Raw genomic sequence first — 17,534 nt, forward strand, 5'->3', positions numbered from 1 at the left:
GCACTATTCAGTGTTATGCATCTGTTTCTTTTGCCTAGACCACTGTAAAATCTTCAGTGGACTGTAAAAGAACTATAAGGAATAGCCAAAGGTGTTCAGAAGAATAGCCCTGTCTTTCGTGAATGTTTAATAATTTTAATTAGATAAGAGATTTCTCTGGGACTGCACAGGAGATGATCATGATTTGGTCCTTTAATTCAGTAATATTCAGACATGCCTACATACAGACTTGTTAGATTACTCTTTACTAATCAGTAGTATTCCGAGACAATTACAGTACCAAATTTAGGAATTAAAATTGCCAGTAAATTTTTCTAAGTGTCACACAAACCTGGTTTTTTCCAAGAGTGGGCAGTAGTAAAAGCTCTGCAAAAATGTGCCTTTTCAGTTTAATAAACACCTCCCACCCACCCCAATCTTGGTTTAGAATGAAAAGAAAACACATAAGAACAATTTGCCCAGAACAGATTGGTGAAAGGTGTCATTAATTGCTTCCTGTTGTTGGTACATTAAAAGCTACACAGTATATAGTGAGGCCAGAACAAATAAAAGTTTACCCTCTTGCTCCTACAGTGAAGGGCTTAATTGTTGTCTTGTGCTAAATCCAAACTAACCTTTTCTTTGTTAGTAACTGTGTTTTGAATTGATACTAAGATTTGGTAAGTTCCAGATAAAAGAACATTATAGCTTATGCTTATGCAGTATTTTGTAGCAACGTGGAAATTTTTGCCATGAGAAATTTGAACCTGTTTATAAAGTGTAAATGCCTGATTTTAATGTTAAGTATATTACAATTAATGTCTGCCCAAATCAGTGGGGTTTCTGATTATCACTCTAAAAAAATCTCAAAACAACAGTTTAAAGTAGGCCTATGATTTGAAGTATGATTTTACAATTAACATCTTATACTTAGTAATTCAACTTTTTCAAAAGTTGTTTTACTAAAATGTTTGCTCAGAAAAATCTTGAGGGTTTCATAGAGCTTAGTACTAGGACCATGTATTTTTAGAAAAGGGTATTTTGTAGTTATACAGTCTGACTAAAACGTTTAATATCAGAGAGTTACACAAGTACAATAAACTAGAGTTCTGAAAGGTCAGTTAGTACCTACCAGCTTTGTCCTATTTAAAAGCTTAGCGATAAACTTGAGGAAGATCGGGTACTACCTCTTATAGGAACATCATAAATACTCATTTTAACATGTATTTTAAATACAGTTTTTTGAAAAGTAAATGTCTCAAAGAGTTTATCAAATGAAATTTCTCTGTTTCTGGAATACAATATTGTAATCTGAGACCTTTCTTGGTTTTAGTAGTTTGAAACAAACTAGTATCTTAAGCTGCCATCAAGTGGTCGGTCAAAGTATTGCCGCCATAAACTCATTAAAATGTGCAGACACGAAAAGCTTTATTTTTGCTTGCTGTTTGGTTTAAAATAGTTATTTCCTCTTTTAAATTTAAAAATATATAAGAAGATTCCCTTTCCTTTATAAATTCCATTTTTAAACTGAAAGATTTGGAACTTAATGACTAAACGATAAAAATTTTACCTAACACAATCTATATTGTATCTTCTAACTATTTGTCACTTAAAGCCATTTTTTTGTATTTTCATGATACCGTTGTCTTATGCTTACCTCTGGCTGCCTTCACATGTTGTCTGCATCTGTGCACTTCTCCATCTTCTGCTCCACAGGGCTACAAACCTATACAGAGGTATACTACTTTCAAATCCTGCGTGAGGAAGGAACTCTATAGCAGATAAATGACGGTATGTGTTAGCCGCCCAGTCTGAGTGTGCTGGCATGCTTGCAGGAATGGCTGAATGTTAAACTGTCACTGCTGTGTTTCCTGTTCCAAAACTCAGGCATAGGTTATCTGGCTGTAAGCAATGTATTCGCTCAAAGTGTCACGTCGTGTTTTAAACTGAAGCAATAAAATTTTATTTTTGAGTTGGCAATGACTGACTCACGCTGTTGCTGTTTTGTAAGCCAGCTGCAATTTTGTACTATGTTTGGAACAGGGAAAAGTATTCCTTCATAGTTTCTGTTGTTGTTTTCTGTCTGTCCTGTGACCACTTTCCAGTAATTTTTCAGATACCTATAGCTAATAAGTATTTACCAATGAAGACTGTAAAGACGGATTTTTCTTTCTGAGAGACTGTTAGTAAGTTGATTCTACTCTGATTTATAGTTAAGCTTTTTGAAAACAATAATGTGGGTTTTGGCACTATTAATGCTATGCCAGCAATTTTCAAAAATAAGCACTGTGCCCACACATGACCACCATGCCTGTTTGTGTGTATCTGCCATATTAATATTCATTCTTACAATTAGATTGTACTGTGGGTTTCAGTGTAAAAACTGATGTGTATATTCTGAAGCCATATTGTGAAACTGTCACATGGTGGACACAACAGAAATGTTTTAGTAGACATTTCTGTCTTACATAAAGCAAGAGTTTGCTCCTTTGCAATTTAAGGTTTTGATGCCAGCACTTTTTTCCTGTTTATATTTATAGACTTTGCTGTAGTTGCCATGAAGACTGTTAATGACTAATGTAGATCCTGAATGTATTATTTTTGCAGTGGGGAGGAACAAAGAGATGTACACCATGACAAACAGGGCCTAGTACCCAGTGGTCTGGTGTGAGTGCTCCTGTGCCCAGGAGGGTTTGACTGACATTTCTCTACTGTTTTTAATTTAGAGGCACAATATTGAGATTTCTTGTCAAATAACCATCTTCAGATGCCTCTGTACATCAGCATATTGGCATCTGAATCATCCCCTTTCCTATCATATGCCTCTATGAGCACTTGTATGCCACTGAGTGTTCTGAGCTTCTGGTTTAAATCTCATTTCTGCAAAGTGGGAATGTGTACTGGGAAGTGTAAATGACTAATGAAATAGTTAAACCAAATTTTAGTAATGCAACTCACCACTCACATAAGAGAAAATTCATGGCTTTAGATTAATTTTATGTAACTTCATCACTGAAACTTTTGACTCTCAAAACTTGCTTTCTTTTTTTCCCATGTCTTTTTAAAAATCATTTTTAGGAGTACATTTGGGTTTTTATCCCCATTATTTCTGCCACAAACTACATTGTAGTTGCCTATCAATTATTGTTTAAACTGTAAACTTTTCAAGATATGGAACAGCTCTTACAGGAAAGCAGCGAAGTGCTATATAGTCATGATGCTTTTCTAATAATTTTAGTGAAGAGTATGTGACCAAGTGAAACAATGCAGTGACACAAATGAATCCAATATCTAATCATCAAGCCTAATAAAATTGCCTCGGTGACTAAAAGAGAGACTGTGACAAAAGAACTGAGTTTACATACATTGACACCTTGACAGAGATCTGAATACTGGGAGAAGAATATGCAGCAGAGATTTTAAGGGAGATTTTGTTCACTCTCTACAAAGTCATTCTCAAGGAAAAAATAAAAAGTTTAATAATAGTATGTCTACACTACATGCTGGGAGACAGACAGAGAAACCAGGTTAGTTCTCAATGCACTGACCTGGCCCCAGGCAGCCTCACTGATGCAGTGTAGAGGTTGCTGGTTATTTGCCCTGTTCTTCTTCCCTCCTGGAGGTCCTGGATGCTGTAACAAGAATGCTTCTAGTACCTAAGCTTGCCTGTGGAGATCTGTATTGGGTATCTGTTCCCCGTGCACTCAGAAATGCAGTGTAAATCTCAAAATATATAAAATCTCTTTCCTGCAGATATATTAGTCAGCTACTGTCCTTCATTTGAGCAATGGCTCCTTGTTTCTTATGATGAATTACAGTAACATAATTAGTTGTTATCTGAGTTCCTTTGTGCAAAGTGTTACTTAATTAACTTACACTATTTCTTCAGATTTGTTGTAAATATTTATTAAAGTTTGTTGCAAATGTCAGTTAATGGAAATAGAAACTTTAGCCAAAACACATGAAGTGATTTGGAGTTAGTTACTGTGGAGGAGAACAGAACTAATTCTGTCTTTGCTGTACAGTGTGGAGTGAAAGTGAATTTACATAATTCTAAAAATAATTATTTTCTATTTAGCTTCTAAATTGAAAAGATAGTAAAGATGGAATCATTGAAGATTTGAAATTGAGAAATTTCAAGTGGGTAATTAAATTTCCACCTGATGTACAAAAACCCCCCACATAAATATATGTGAAATATGAAAATCTGCTGTAGTTACATCCCAAAGTTAGGTGCAATACAATAACTCTTAATCTTACTTTGTTCCAAATATAAATGTACAGATCATTTTCTGGGCTTTCATATACTTTCTGTGGTAAATGTAGAACTCTGATGAAAGAGATTGAGATACTTGGTGTACCTACCATAGATAATACCATACTTTGAACCTGCACCCGGAAAAGGGATAAACAGCACATTGTGTTGTAAATTACATATCTCTGAATTGTACTAATGTAATTTACTTAACAGCATAAAGAATGTTATATCCTTAAATAATAAAAATCTCTCCTTGGGGAACAACTGTACAACCTCTGTGTGGTCTAAACAGCTGGCAGTGTTTTGTAGAGCTTTTCTTTCTGCACTGCTCTCCCTGCAGGGCACACAGCCTGACAGCATCAGCAAGTACACCTTTGCATATACTGTAGGGAGAACAGAAAAAAACATGTTAGTAGGGAACTGCCAAACAGCCAGGAGGAAAGCTCCACTTTGAATGCTTTATGAAGGGCTATCTAGGAAATTTCAAACAAAACGTTTTCAGAGTTAATTTCTGAAGAAGGATGCTAGAGGCCAACTTCAGGAGGGATTCAGGTCCATCTGAAGGTACTGTTTGCTCAACCGTTTGGTGCTCAGTAACTGTAATAGATATTTAAGCTGTAATTCCCATTTTTTTTTGCTTCTAAAGTATTGAAAGGAAATACTATATGTCACAATTGTAAATCTAGAAATTAAGTTGTATGTCTCAGTAATTTCTTGAAAATCTTAAGATTTTTCATTAAAGGAACTGTTTCCTAGATGTTCAGAATTTTATGGGGTTTCTAAATTTCTGATTGAAGCTTTTTAGGAAATAATAGTTAACGGCTAAAACCTCAACCTGATTGAGGAAGGAAATTTCTTTTTGAGAAAGACACAAAAGGCTGAAGCATGGATTCAGAATCTTATTTCCAGACAAGTTTCAACAATAAATTGCTGTTTCTGAATGAAGTATTTACAGTCAAGTAAGATTAATGTTTTTCATGTAGTTAGTATTTTGAAAACTTTAATTCCCATACTTTTCCTAATATGCAGCAGTCAAACGCATCTATTGTAAAAGACAGCTTTCAAAAAAACCCCAAAACTAAAGAGGCTGTTGCTTACTAGTTGAGACTGTTGCTTACCTCTTATTTAAAGCAGATAAAGTCAGAAGTGTGTTATTATCTGCCTTAAAGAAGAGGTAAGTCAGAAGTGTGTGATAGGCACACCTTCCTTACTCCTCTTACAAAAGTAACTGCAAGTTACAGAACCCAAACTTTGATCCTAAACCTGACTAGAACCTTAAAAACACCTGCATACAGTGGAAGGGAAATGCACGAGTGAAATGTGAAAGCACTGCAGAGTATCTGGACAAAATGTTCGATGAATTTGGTACACTGAGAGTAGATAAGAACAGTGCATACATTAGAAATAAGAAGATTAACGTGCTTCAGTGTTTCTTTTACTCATTTTCATGAACATTTCTCTGAACCTGTTTCATAAATTAAAAAATAAATGCGTATCTTAAAGCACTGGTTAATCAGCTGAATGTGCTTTTGTTAATGCAATGCATTTTGCAAGTAATGCATTTTTTTCATAAGATTGACTGTAAATCTCAACTAAATTATGCATTCATGTAAGTATTGTTTCTAGTATTTAAAGTCTGGATTATATACTGCTGTGGATTAGATTGCTTTCTGAATATTTACAACTTCTGCATAATGTTCTATGCTTTTTAATTATACAAGATGACTAATAAGAATAAATGGAAAGTAGGCTTTGCTCTTTAATGGTTAGTTTTAATATACTGCAATGTCGCAGTATTTTTTAACTTCCTCACTCAGTTCAACCAAAACAAGCTATCAGACAATCTCTCATCTTGACACTGTAACCATTTACCTCCAGATACAGGACTTAATTTCTGAAATTAATTACAATTTAAAATAACTTGTAAATGCTTCTATCTACAATTTCTGTTCCTTACTTAGCCTCTTTCCCCAGTTGATATAATATTTAGCCCCGCCTCTTTTCCCAGTTGATGTAATATTTAGCCCCTCTCTATCTTTCTGTACTTACTGTCAACATAGGCTTGTGGACTCAGGAATAGCAGAAGAAATAATGAGATACAGTGATAACTACAGACAGCGTACAGTCTAGTGATTCTCCCAGGCCAGCCTTTGGCCAATGTTCCTCCCCATTCAGTGGGCACTTATTAATGTCAGTGAACTATGGCACAGTTTAGGATTAAGGTAATCTAGTATAAAAAAGCTTTCATATCATCTGCCTATTTTATTTGGGTTTTGCTAATGCCTCAGTCTCATGAGCATCAGTTTTCTATACTTTTTATTTGGTGTTAGAGGTGAATTTTTTAGTACAGTGTCAACATGAAGAAGCCAGAAACAAACCGAGACAGAGAGCAGGATGTACATGAATAAAGAGGAAATCCTTTCTTACAGCTTTTAATAAACATTAGCTATTTGTTGAAAGCTAACTGTGTGCTGTGAGTTGAAGATGCATTCTGAATACTTAACCTATGTATGGATTTATAAACTTCATATTACAGAAGTAGTTCTGAGACATAGAATTATTTGATCTTCCATGATTTTAATATTAAAACATATATTTAGTTTGTATGAATCTGAGTCAAATGTAATATAATATTAAGAAATTTATTGAACAATATCTTTTTCCAATTGTACGGTTTTCATTTTTCACAGGAGACTCCAAAGTATGGTTGGAAGGAATATTACTCTTGTGTGATGACTGTAACCAGTGAACATCTCAGAGATCTATGGAAGCAATTTCGGAGACGAGACATGCTGAGATAAAGGAAGAAAGAAGGAATACCTGCACTGGTTAGAACTATTTATTCCTATGAATTCTTAATGAAGAACAAACTAACCCAGCTGAGTTGTGAATCTTCCAGCTGCAGTAGAAAACACAGAACTTCTTTTCCACTTAATGTAGTGGTTATCATCTCTTAAAACTGCTATCTTATTTAAACAACAAACTATCATCTGATTGGCAGAAGGTTGGGGTTTTTTTAAGAACACATTTTGAATATTATTTTTTATTATTTTGAGATATGTTTGTCACTTAAAACAAAAATAAATTTTATACCTGGTAGGAAAACGTTTTGGCAATGAAGAGAAACTGCCTGCATCAGCTTAGACTGTGCTCAGAAGAGCACTATTAAAAGTTTGTGCTAAATTAATAATGAGAATACATTAAGTAGCATAACAATTACATATGAGTTGAATGTAAAAATTAAACTCTTAGAAGCTAACAAAGATGTTACTTTAAAAAAGTAAAGCTATTATGGTTATAATGTGAATGATAGGTATTTACTTAGGAATGGTACTGTATGGACTATAATGTTCAGATTTTCCAAGTCTTACTATTATGTTTATTAATTTATCCTTTAAAAAATAGTGCAAATTTTAAGATGTCTTACAAGTAGTATGTTGAAGAAGTCAAAATGTTCAAATCTACATTAAGTAACACACACTTTGTAATATTTAATATAAATTTTATTGCCATACATTTAACTTCACTGGTATATTTATGGTAGAGTAAAACTTCATGTGTTTCTTGTGAATAGTGCACTTTATATAAAATAAGATGTGGCACTGAATAGAAATTATAGTTGTCTCATTTGCTACACTGGAATGCAGTGTCTGAAAAATAGATAACTTGTGTTTGTGTCAAAAATGAAAAACAAAACATGAATGCATGCAGCAGTACAGAGCAACACGCACTAAGTAATATTATTTTAATATTACACATCAAATATTAGACGTAAATTAGGCCTTACAAAGGTTAAGGAGACTACAGGCAATCAGTAGCCACCATGACCTTTCATACCCTGTAGGTTCTAGATGTTACTGAAACAGTAGTAAGGACACTGTTACATTTGGGTTTTATATTCTCTTAACTTTTTTTTTTTTTTTTCAATTCAGCAGCAACGTTTTTCCTTACTCCCTTTCAAGGTGATTGTTAGGCAGTGTGAATTAAACCCAAACAAACACGTATTTCTTTCATCTTTCTTGAAAAGGTTCACTGGACATTAAATATTAGGAACAATCTGTGCCTTGAAATATTAACTTGTGTTAATAAACTGTTATCAGAAAGCCAAATATTTGGTGGTCTAACAATTAAAATACAATCAAAGTAATGGTTTTAAATATTTTATTACTCCAAATACCTATAAGCAAACTTTTCAAAATTGTATTTAGTGAACGTGTTGCTCAAATACCATCTTGTATCACATGTGAATAGAAAAGATGCATAGCATCTGTGTAAGTACCCTTAAGTTTAGAAATGTTTACTTTATGCTAAAAAATCAAAACAAAATGGAATTTTTTTTTTTTAATTTCCACTGGGAATCTTAGGAAAAAAAGTGCTAACTGTGGCTTTTATCTGAGAAAAAAAACAGTTTAGAAAGCTTTTAAAAAATGCTACTTTATTCAATATTTCAGGATAAATACTTACCAAATTTCCACCTTGGCGTCCTTAAACTACCAACAACAGGAAATATCAAATAAACTGGGATAAAGACACAATAGAACCTGGATAATCTGCAATCCCTGTGTGATCATTTAGGGAATTAATTGTATTAAATGTATCATCTTGGTACATGGTATGTCTCACTGCTGCTTGTCAGTATATGCAAAACCCGATATGCTACTTCAGTGATGAAGGACAAAAAATGGGAAGAAAGTATAGGGAGTTATTGAAGGGGGTTCCCGTCCTCCTTCTTCATCCACCACTGCTCACTCACAGTGATCCTCCCCTTGGAGAAAGCAGCAGCAGCATCGTTTTGCTCCTCCACAGCCCTAGGCCAATTGTGCACTTTGCTTTTATGGCTGGCTTGAGACAATTTTATCGTATTTCTATATATTTCCTAACTATAGTCACTTAATATAAAATAGAATGTGAAAGTGTCAGATTAGTTTTTAAGAGTATTTTTTCTCATGTTTAATAATAAGTTATTTAATATAAATATGAATATATGCATATAATATTCTTGTTTATTTCAAAATAAATGCACTTGAAATTAATTTTCTTTGCAGTGTATATCATTCAAATTCTTTTGTCAGAATTTTTTTTTTTTTTTGTGTAGCATGAATGTACAAGTGCCTTGAACTAGAGCAGCTCACCATCACAAAAAAGTAAGACTTTTCCTTCTTTTGGTCATTTCATTAGATAGCTTTGCCTTTCTGCCACAGAATTCTCTATAAGAAGCTGGAAGTGTAAGGACAGACAGATGAAAACAAGGCAGGGTAGTGGGACATGCCATCTGCTATAGAGGCACCCCTTGGATAGACAGTAATCAGTGCTCAATAAAACCTTGCTCAAAATCTGCCAAATTCTTGGCAGCAGAGAAGGCGTGTACACTGCAACTAAATTATGTGATAGTTGCCTACATGAAGGCTTTTTGTAAAACCAGCTCTTGTTCTCTTCTGTAAGTTAAGAAAACTCTAATAATGTAAGAAAATACACAGTGGATGCTTAGGGAACTGCCAACTGATGCCCAGACCAGCTGTAAATTGTGATAAAATGGTAACTGTTAAATCTGCAGCTTTGGGTAGCTTTATGATGCTAACTTCTGTCTGAGCTCTGATGAATTCCTAGCTGCCAGCAGAATATCCCGTACTGCAGGCTGCTCCCTGCTAATCCTCTGACGTTTAAAGTCACACTGGCAGTTTCCCTCCTTGCCCATTTTGACAGTAAGTCAATAAAAATTATTTTATGTCATAAAGTTACCAGCCTGAAAAAAAAAGAAATACTATTTAACAGTGACTTGCAGCATATTGTTGGTTGTACTGCCTGATTTTCTGTAGTTACTGATTTTCCTTTTCCACCTAAATATCAGTATAAAGGTGCTTTGAAACAAAATGAGAAAAAAAATTATAAAGGAATTTTAATTTTTCACTTTGCTACTTTGCTTTAATTCAACATTGCACATATTCTTTACATAATGATGTCTTTTGCTGTCTTGTCCCACTGAGGGCACTTTCAAGCAAAAGAACTCCAGACTAATGCTTGCAGAAGGAAAAGAATCAGACCAAAAGCTCGTTACTCAAAAAATGAATCTCAAACAAAACTAATTAGCAATACCAAGTCTGAACTCTCCTTAAAATCAAACCAAAACTGAGTATTTTCTAATATATGTGAGGTCTGAATGTACGGTATTTTTCCATATCTCAAAATCCATGAAAGCATTTGGCACCCTGAACCTGTCAGCAGATGGTGCCCTTGGATATATTATGTTCTTTTTCTTACACACACAATTAAATACATGGGGGTGTGTTTAATCCTGAATGGGTAATGTCAATTTTCACCACTACTTTCACTTACAAATTCCTCCCACAGAGGAACATTGTTATTAGTTAGTAGAGTTCCATAAAAATATTGCTACCCACTTGAAAATCTTAATATAAAATACCTAAATATATATGTATATTTTAAAAGTACACAATGCTGAGTTACCTATTTATATGTCTACCTTAATTTAAAAATAAACTCAAGTAATATAATTGTGCAGGAACTTTTCCAGTTTCTGTTTCAAAGCTATCCATTGCATAACTGTTTACAGTTTTCTCCTGACAATAAATTCATAATCCTTCTCCTTTTTAAGCAGCCATACCTATACGCCATGGTTTTTTACTAAGTGGTTTTAGGTAATTTGCCTGAGGTTGCAAGTTCTGGTTTGAAACAGTTAACTTTTAACTCTCTCTAACCCTGATTCAGAAGCTACAACCTAGATTCAAAAGAGTTGTAGTGCTGTAAAAATAAACTTTCAGGTATTAAATCTCTGCAGTGAAATACTGAGTCTGAAGTTAGTCACCTAGGCTCTCCAAAAAATGCATGCAGAGAATTGCACAAGATCCAGAAACATCACAAACTGTTTTAAACTGGGAAACTAGCCAAACTAGTTAACAGACAGTACTTAGTATAGGGACATCGTAAGATGCTGTTCCTGGGAGCTGTGCGTTCTCCTGGGCTTGCTTTCATGGCCAGTAGCATGTGAGTGATGGTGAGATGGCTCTGTTAGAAATTAACACAGTCAAAAAAACCACACATGTATGCACAGATGAGATTCAATGAAAATGGCTCCCTGTTAGAAAAGTGCTGGGGACAGCGTATCAGAGGGGGTGGAAATACACTGCCTGGAGCAGAGATGAAGAGCAGGATAATGGCAGTCTGGATTCAGAGAGACATGAGCTGCTGTGGTAGTTGCTATCAAATTATGCTTCTTGCGAGAGATAACATAGCTTGTAAAAAGAATATGTCCCTGCACTTGGAAATTGCTTGACAAAACCCCGTACAAGGAGCAGGGACTGGAATCCAGAAGTCCCTGTTTTGGGCAGATGACCTGCGAGGCTGCTGAAGCATTTACCTTCTCCGGTCTCGTGATTCTCGCATCCTTTTCTGTATCACTTTATAAAGACAATGGACAAATTGCCAAAACTAGCCAACATACTGGCAATTAAAACACTTCCATAGGAAGTGGAAAGAAAGAAATTGTGGCTGTCACTGCATTTTGTGCAGAGGCATATTCTCAGGATCCCCAGGAACAGAAAGCATGAACATGGGAAGGTATCCCATCTCTGGACAATGATCAAACCGGGATGTGTGACCAAGGCACTGAATGACTCAGCACTGTCAAGGCATTTCAGGGCATTAGCTGAGCAAAAGTGGGTTTAAATTGCCTGATCTAAAACAAAAAAGAGGCTGTCAGACTGTTGGGTTTACATTTAGATGCCTACTCTTGGAGTCAACTATTAAGCCACAAAACTTCTACTCCAAAGGGCAGAAACCACTGGAACAGCACGCAAAGCAGGGGATGTCACTAGATGAGATAAGGTTTCTTACATACAGATCTCCAGGGCCTTCCCACTCCACGGGTTGTGATTTTTGCCTCAGTGGAGACATGTACAATAGAACTGGTTGAAGTTTTTCCCACCTTAAGGGGCAAAAGGGGAAGCAGCAGGGGAGTGAAAACTCCAAGATGAGTATGCCTGGAAAAAAACAATGCAATAAAAAAAATTACTGCTGAAGGTGACAGAAGAGTGGGTGGATAATGAACCCAAATACAACTTTAAACAACTTCCCTGAAAGCAGGCTCTTACAAATAGAGTATTTTATTAATCTGGGGTAGCAATCAAGAAATTCCAGGAAGGATTTCATTACTTGAAAAGGAGCTAAATGAGCCTCTCCTGTGGAGAACCAGGCAAATTTCCACATTGTGGAAAAGTAAAGAAAAGAATTTAAAAATCATATGACAACAATTAGGTTTGGGTATCCAAACAGTTGCAAATAATAAAGTAGCTAGCTAGAATGAAGGGAGAGCAAGAGGATGAATACATCTGGTACAGCCCTCCAATTACAATATATCTGACAGCTAGACTGAGACTGGAGAGGCTAGTAAACTGCTTGTTTTCATGTATCTGGGAGCCATGAACTATACATAGATGGTACATGATTCCAGATGGGATGCAACATACATTTTCTTACACCAGAGACATCGCAGAAATTTCTTTTTCTATGTGTAGCAAGTGTGGTCCAACACCCAAGCATTCTGGAGAGAAGCAAGTGGCAGAGCACTGTCATAAAGGTCCGAGAGCATCCCTGCAGAGCCACTGGTTTGCCTGCCTAGTGCCATGTACCCGTATGACTGTCTACCTGTATTCCTGCTTCTAGCTGCTGGTCCATGTATTACACTTGTGTGAAGGCAAGTATTTATACTCCTGTCTTACTGTCCCTCCTCCTCTTGCTGCTCCACTGAATATGTGGGACATGTGGTGAGAGAGAAAGTACTCCACCATACCAGATTGTTTACATAGAGGAGATGATGTTCAGAGTTTGTAAACTGTAAATTCCCAGTCAGATTCTCTGAAAAATACTGCTTAAATTCAGAGCATTTTGCTTGTGTGCTTATTTATCATTCACTGTATTCTGCATACGTTTAGTTTTGGATTCTTTTAACTGACCAAATAATGAAAGAAATGCTGTGCTTAAAATCATCAGAAAATTATTATGAGATTATAAAATGAATCATGCTTTATCATTTTCAAACTTGTAGCACGGTAAATCTGTGACATCTTAAAATGATCTAATAACACAAAATCTTGTTTTTCCACACTCAGTTGTTGTAATGGTAGTCTTAAGAGTTCAGTATAATTTAATAACTGAAATGCCTTGAGCTAAATACACATATGGTATTTCCAGCTACTCACCATAACCTATGAATGGCCTGTAAATGTGAACATCTATGACCAGCCTTGGATATTAAATCCACAGGCGCCTAAACCTAAAGTAACTCCTTGACAAATGCTCTCTTACTGCAGTACTGTCATATTCAGATCACATATACATTAACAACACTGTTAATTTGCATAACCATGTTTCTTTGTGGCTCATTTTACTGTTTTATTCTTGTTTTGAAATTTTATGACCCTTCAAACTAGTACAAAACTGAGTTCTAAAGAGACTAGACTATCAATAACAGATAATTTTTCTCTGCCATCTATTAAATATCCTCCCCTGCTTGAGATTTCCTTCTATTTTGCCACCATTACTTTACAGATTATCAGGAACTGTTTATCACGTCTTAATAAAATACATTCAAGGCATCTGTGTAACTTCATTAGATGTGTACAAATTCTACTGTTGTTTGCTCTAGATGGGCAACTTACTAAGATCAGAATTCCTAGAACAGTTTCTTCTTTCTTAAATGCACCAAAATACTCTTAACAGCTATCCATGTACAGTGAGCATCTTAAATATGCAGCATGATCTGACTATAAGTATCAAAGAACTTTAATGTCAGCAATTAGAACCACAATGTCATTCTTTAGGTAAAAGTTGGTTCAACTAATCAGAGCCTCCTAGACTCGCACAGGAGTAGTTTTTAATTAAGCCTGGATGCTGGGGTACCAAGATTACTCCCTTTGGAAAGAGGCACCGTTTGCACTCTCCACTTCTGTATCTGAACCCAGATGGAATCCACCTGTCAGCACACGTGGAAGAAGGAGAGAGCGCCTGCTTTGTTGCTGTCCTCTTGACGCAGGACCTGGTCAAGTGGGATGACAAGGAGAAGGGGAGAAGCCAAGCATACAGAGGCACAAACCTGACTGAACAACGCTCACAGAGACAACAACAGGGAACAGCCCTGGTCAGCCAGATGGATTGGTACGGGTATGTGGAGCGGTAGGATGCTTGTTTCAGCAAGATGAGCTTGTCAGAATGCAGTGAGCACCAAGCTGGACCAGCTGGCAAGTCAGGGACCATGGAGCAGGTAAGAGGGCCTGGGATCTGGGCAGGGGTGTCAGACAGCCAGGGAGACCATGCCTGTACTTGGGGATCTGCAACTGCACGTGTGCAGCATAGAGTGTGTGTGGGGATGCTTTCTCTGTTGAACCTCAGCCCTGACAGCTGAAGAGGAGAAGGGAACCTGGCTGTTGGTACTTCTGTGAGTCCTATACATAGGTGAGGTGCTGTTGAAGTTGCCACTGGCTGAGCAGGAGAGCAGCAACCACGTCCACTGGTCTGGGACACAGATGCCAGGTCCCCAGGCTAGTCTGCAGCATCTGGGCAGGAGGATGCCCAGCCCCAGAGCTGTGGAAGGCATCCTTTCACACTACCTAGGTCACACAACCTGATACAGAGAATAGTCAGACATGGTAATTTTAGAAATGTATTCCAGATGAGACACTTCTTAAAAAAATCCACTAGCAACACCTTACATTTACCTTGCCAGAGGGGAAAACCTGAGTGGTACCACCTATGACAAGAACATATTGTTTTGATTTGCCAAACACTTAGGAGCATTCCTCCAACCCAAGCTGCCTTCAAACCAAGTTTGACAGGAAGAAAAATCAGTAAATTACCTCTGCTTCCTCTTTTTCCCATGAACATTTCATACAAGCATCAATAAACTGCCCCAAGTAGCCTCCCTCTGCAGAGAGTGGCTGCCTGAGTACAGTCATTTGGGAAATCTGTCCATGAATACCTAACAGTTTAGATAATCTCAGGATTTACTTTTGCCATAATGCAGTTCTCCCTTGAATATGCTCGCTCTTGAGTTGTTCTGCTACCTAAAATTTCTGCGGGTCATACCACAGAGGGAGGAGGAGGAGGAAAGGCACAGAAGAAAAGGCCTCTCATGACCCATATGGAGTGTGGTGAGAGTGGTGGAGGGAACAGAAAGGAACAGTGGGCGTGGATGGGAGTAAGACGGCCCACATCCATGGGGAGAAGCCTTGAGCACAAGGGCAAATGCAAGGGATTTACAGCTTCCTGACCAAAGGACGCTCCAAGGTAACTGGAGTATCAGTCAAGGCAGACTTTTTTGTCCCAGATAAATTAAAGCAAGGTTTGCCTGTTTATTTCATTAGACAAGCTAGTTTTGAACCAGAATGACCATGATATTGGAGCTCTAATAAAGAGTATGCTGTAATAATAATTATCGATATAATTATTAGCATACTAAATAACAAAATTCTGATTTTTGTGCAATCTGAGGAGGTTGGCACTGGCCATGGAAAAGTTAGAAAGCTGGACTACAGAAACCCATTTCCATGAAGGAGTAATAAAAAGCCTTTGACCAGAAATTGTATGATGTAATTTGAGGTCTTTGTAACACATCATCTTCTTATTCCCACATCCCTGGCAAACTGCCACCTCTCTATATAGATAATTTTGTATAATAACTATTATTTCAAGGAATGAATTACTATCTTAAAAAGTCTTATCTACTGTTTACCATGTTTCCCTGGCATGTGTTGTTGTTAATAAGCCCTGTATCACATGCAGGATTTCAAAATGGTTTATAGGAGAAAGCTTTTCATAGCCCCCAAGTACGATGCAAAAGCTAATTCATCCTTATGCATACAGTTTCCAGCTGCTAATTTCTCACGGTAGAGCAACATGTCCCTGGAAACATGCAACACATTAGATGTGTTATCCTTTGTATCAGGGAGAAGTCACTGTCAGGTATTTCCATCAAATGAATTACATTGTCTTCCTTTCTTTTAACTTTTGCCAGTAAAGCATGGGGTATGCCTTCAAGCGGAGTAATTTGGTTCCTTATACTTCTGAAATCTGTTTTGAATAACCATAGATGTTTTCATTAAACATACTTAAGTCAAATCCTTTAAATGTTCTATTAAGATGCTGGCCTCAGTGATGATTTGCATAATTAACCACAGGTAAAATAAAATGGCTTTATTGTCTATGTCACATTGGTTTTGGTACCTTTCCTCTTGTTTTGTGAGATATGGTGCGGAATAGCAAATCTTGTTTTTCCATACCATTCACTATATCACTACCTGTTTTATATATAATAGATAATTCCTCATCATGCAGAATGTTATTATATTCCAATCTCTCGATGGCATCATATTTTGTTAATTTCTTTTCTGTGATGACTGTATATTTTGCAGATGGTTTTGCTGAGCCATTCACAATGATGTATGAGTCTTTTTCTTGAATAGGTAAAGAATTTACTGCCATGGGATATGTAATACTCCTCTCAATACATCATTCTGTATTGCTCATTCACCCAGTTCTCAGCAGCTAACTGAAATTCCTCAGCCTATTCTGACAATAATGAGGGGTGCATGACTTTGCATTACATAAAAACACCACAGCCACCATATGGTGGAACTTCTTTCTCTGTCTTTCCAGTAAACATGCTAACAACTCCGTTTCATAGTCTGGAACCTGGCAGCACACCTACTATTGTTTTTGTCTTATCTTCTCTTATTTGTTTTCCTCTCTCGCAGCCTGTTTTGAATCAATGGCAGCCATATGCCTTCCAGGGTGTGATTACTTGGCTTCACACATAGTCTCCTGTGTGTGTGACATTACACAAGCCTTTCTTCCAAGTCCAAACACATTTTAATCAACAAGCTCTTTCCTACCCACCGCGCCGCCGATGCTCTGAGAGACTCTAGCAGATTGCAGAAATACTACGGGCTGTGCTCGGCATTTCTAATTCTGGAACGATAGTTCAGCAATGATTCGGGCGCGCAACGTACCGCAACGCAGCCTGGGTTTACTCTGACACTTCACAAACGCTTCATCGCGATGGCCATACCTTAAAGCCTGTTCGGGAGAGGGCGAGTCAGCACGGCCCCGCACCCACCACCTCCCCTTGGCCGAACCCTGCGCGGCGGCCGCCCCAACTCCTGCTCGCTCCATGAAACTGTGCTTGCAAGGGAGGCGGCACTTTTCTTAACCAAGCGCTCTGAAGTATCCCCCAGGGCGGTTAAGTACCAGCACCCCTGTTTCGGAGGCGGCAAGGCCGGAGGGAGCA

At 37.1% G+C, this 17,534-nt stretch overlaps 1 protein-coding gene across 1 annotated transcript in view; it reads left to right on the forward strand.

Moving 5' to 3' along the window:
- Nucleotides 1-8,574, forward strand: part of MICU3 (mitochondrial calcium uptake family member 3) — a 42,711-nt gene extending 34,137 nt beyond the window's left edge. The window contains exons 13-14 of the mRNA XM_026846634.1: nt 1,696-1,770; nt 6,928-8,574. Coding sequence (XP_026702435.1) covers nt 1,696-1,764 — 69 coding nt within the window. The 3' untranslated portion in view covers nt 1,765-1,770; nt 6,928-8,574. The remainder of the gene's footprint in view (nt 1-1,695; nt 1,771-6,927) is intronic.
- Nucleotides 8,575-17,534: the final 8,960 nt, after the last annotated feature.

This window comes from Athene cunicularia, assembly GCF_003259725.1.
Source record: "Athene cunicularia isolate RWA chromosome 4 unlocalized genomic scaffold, athCun1 chr4_part1, whole genome shotgun sequence".
NCBI classification, from domain to species: domain Eukaryota; kingdom Metazoa; phylum Chordata; class Aves; order Strigiformes; family Strigidae; genus Athene; species Athene cunicularia.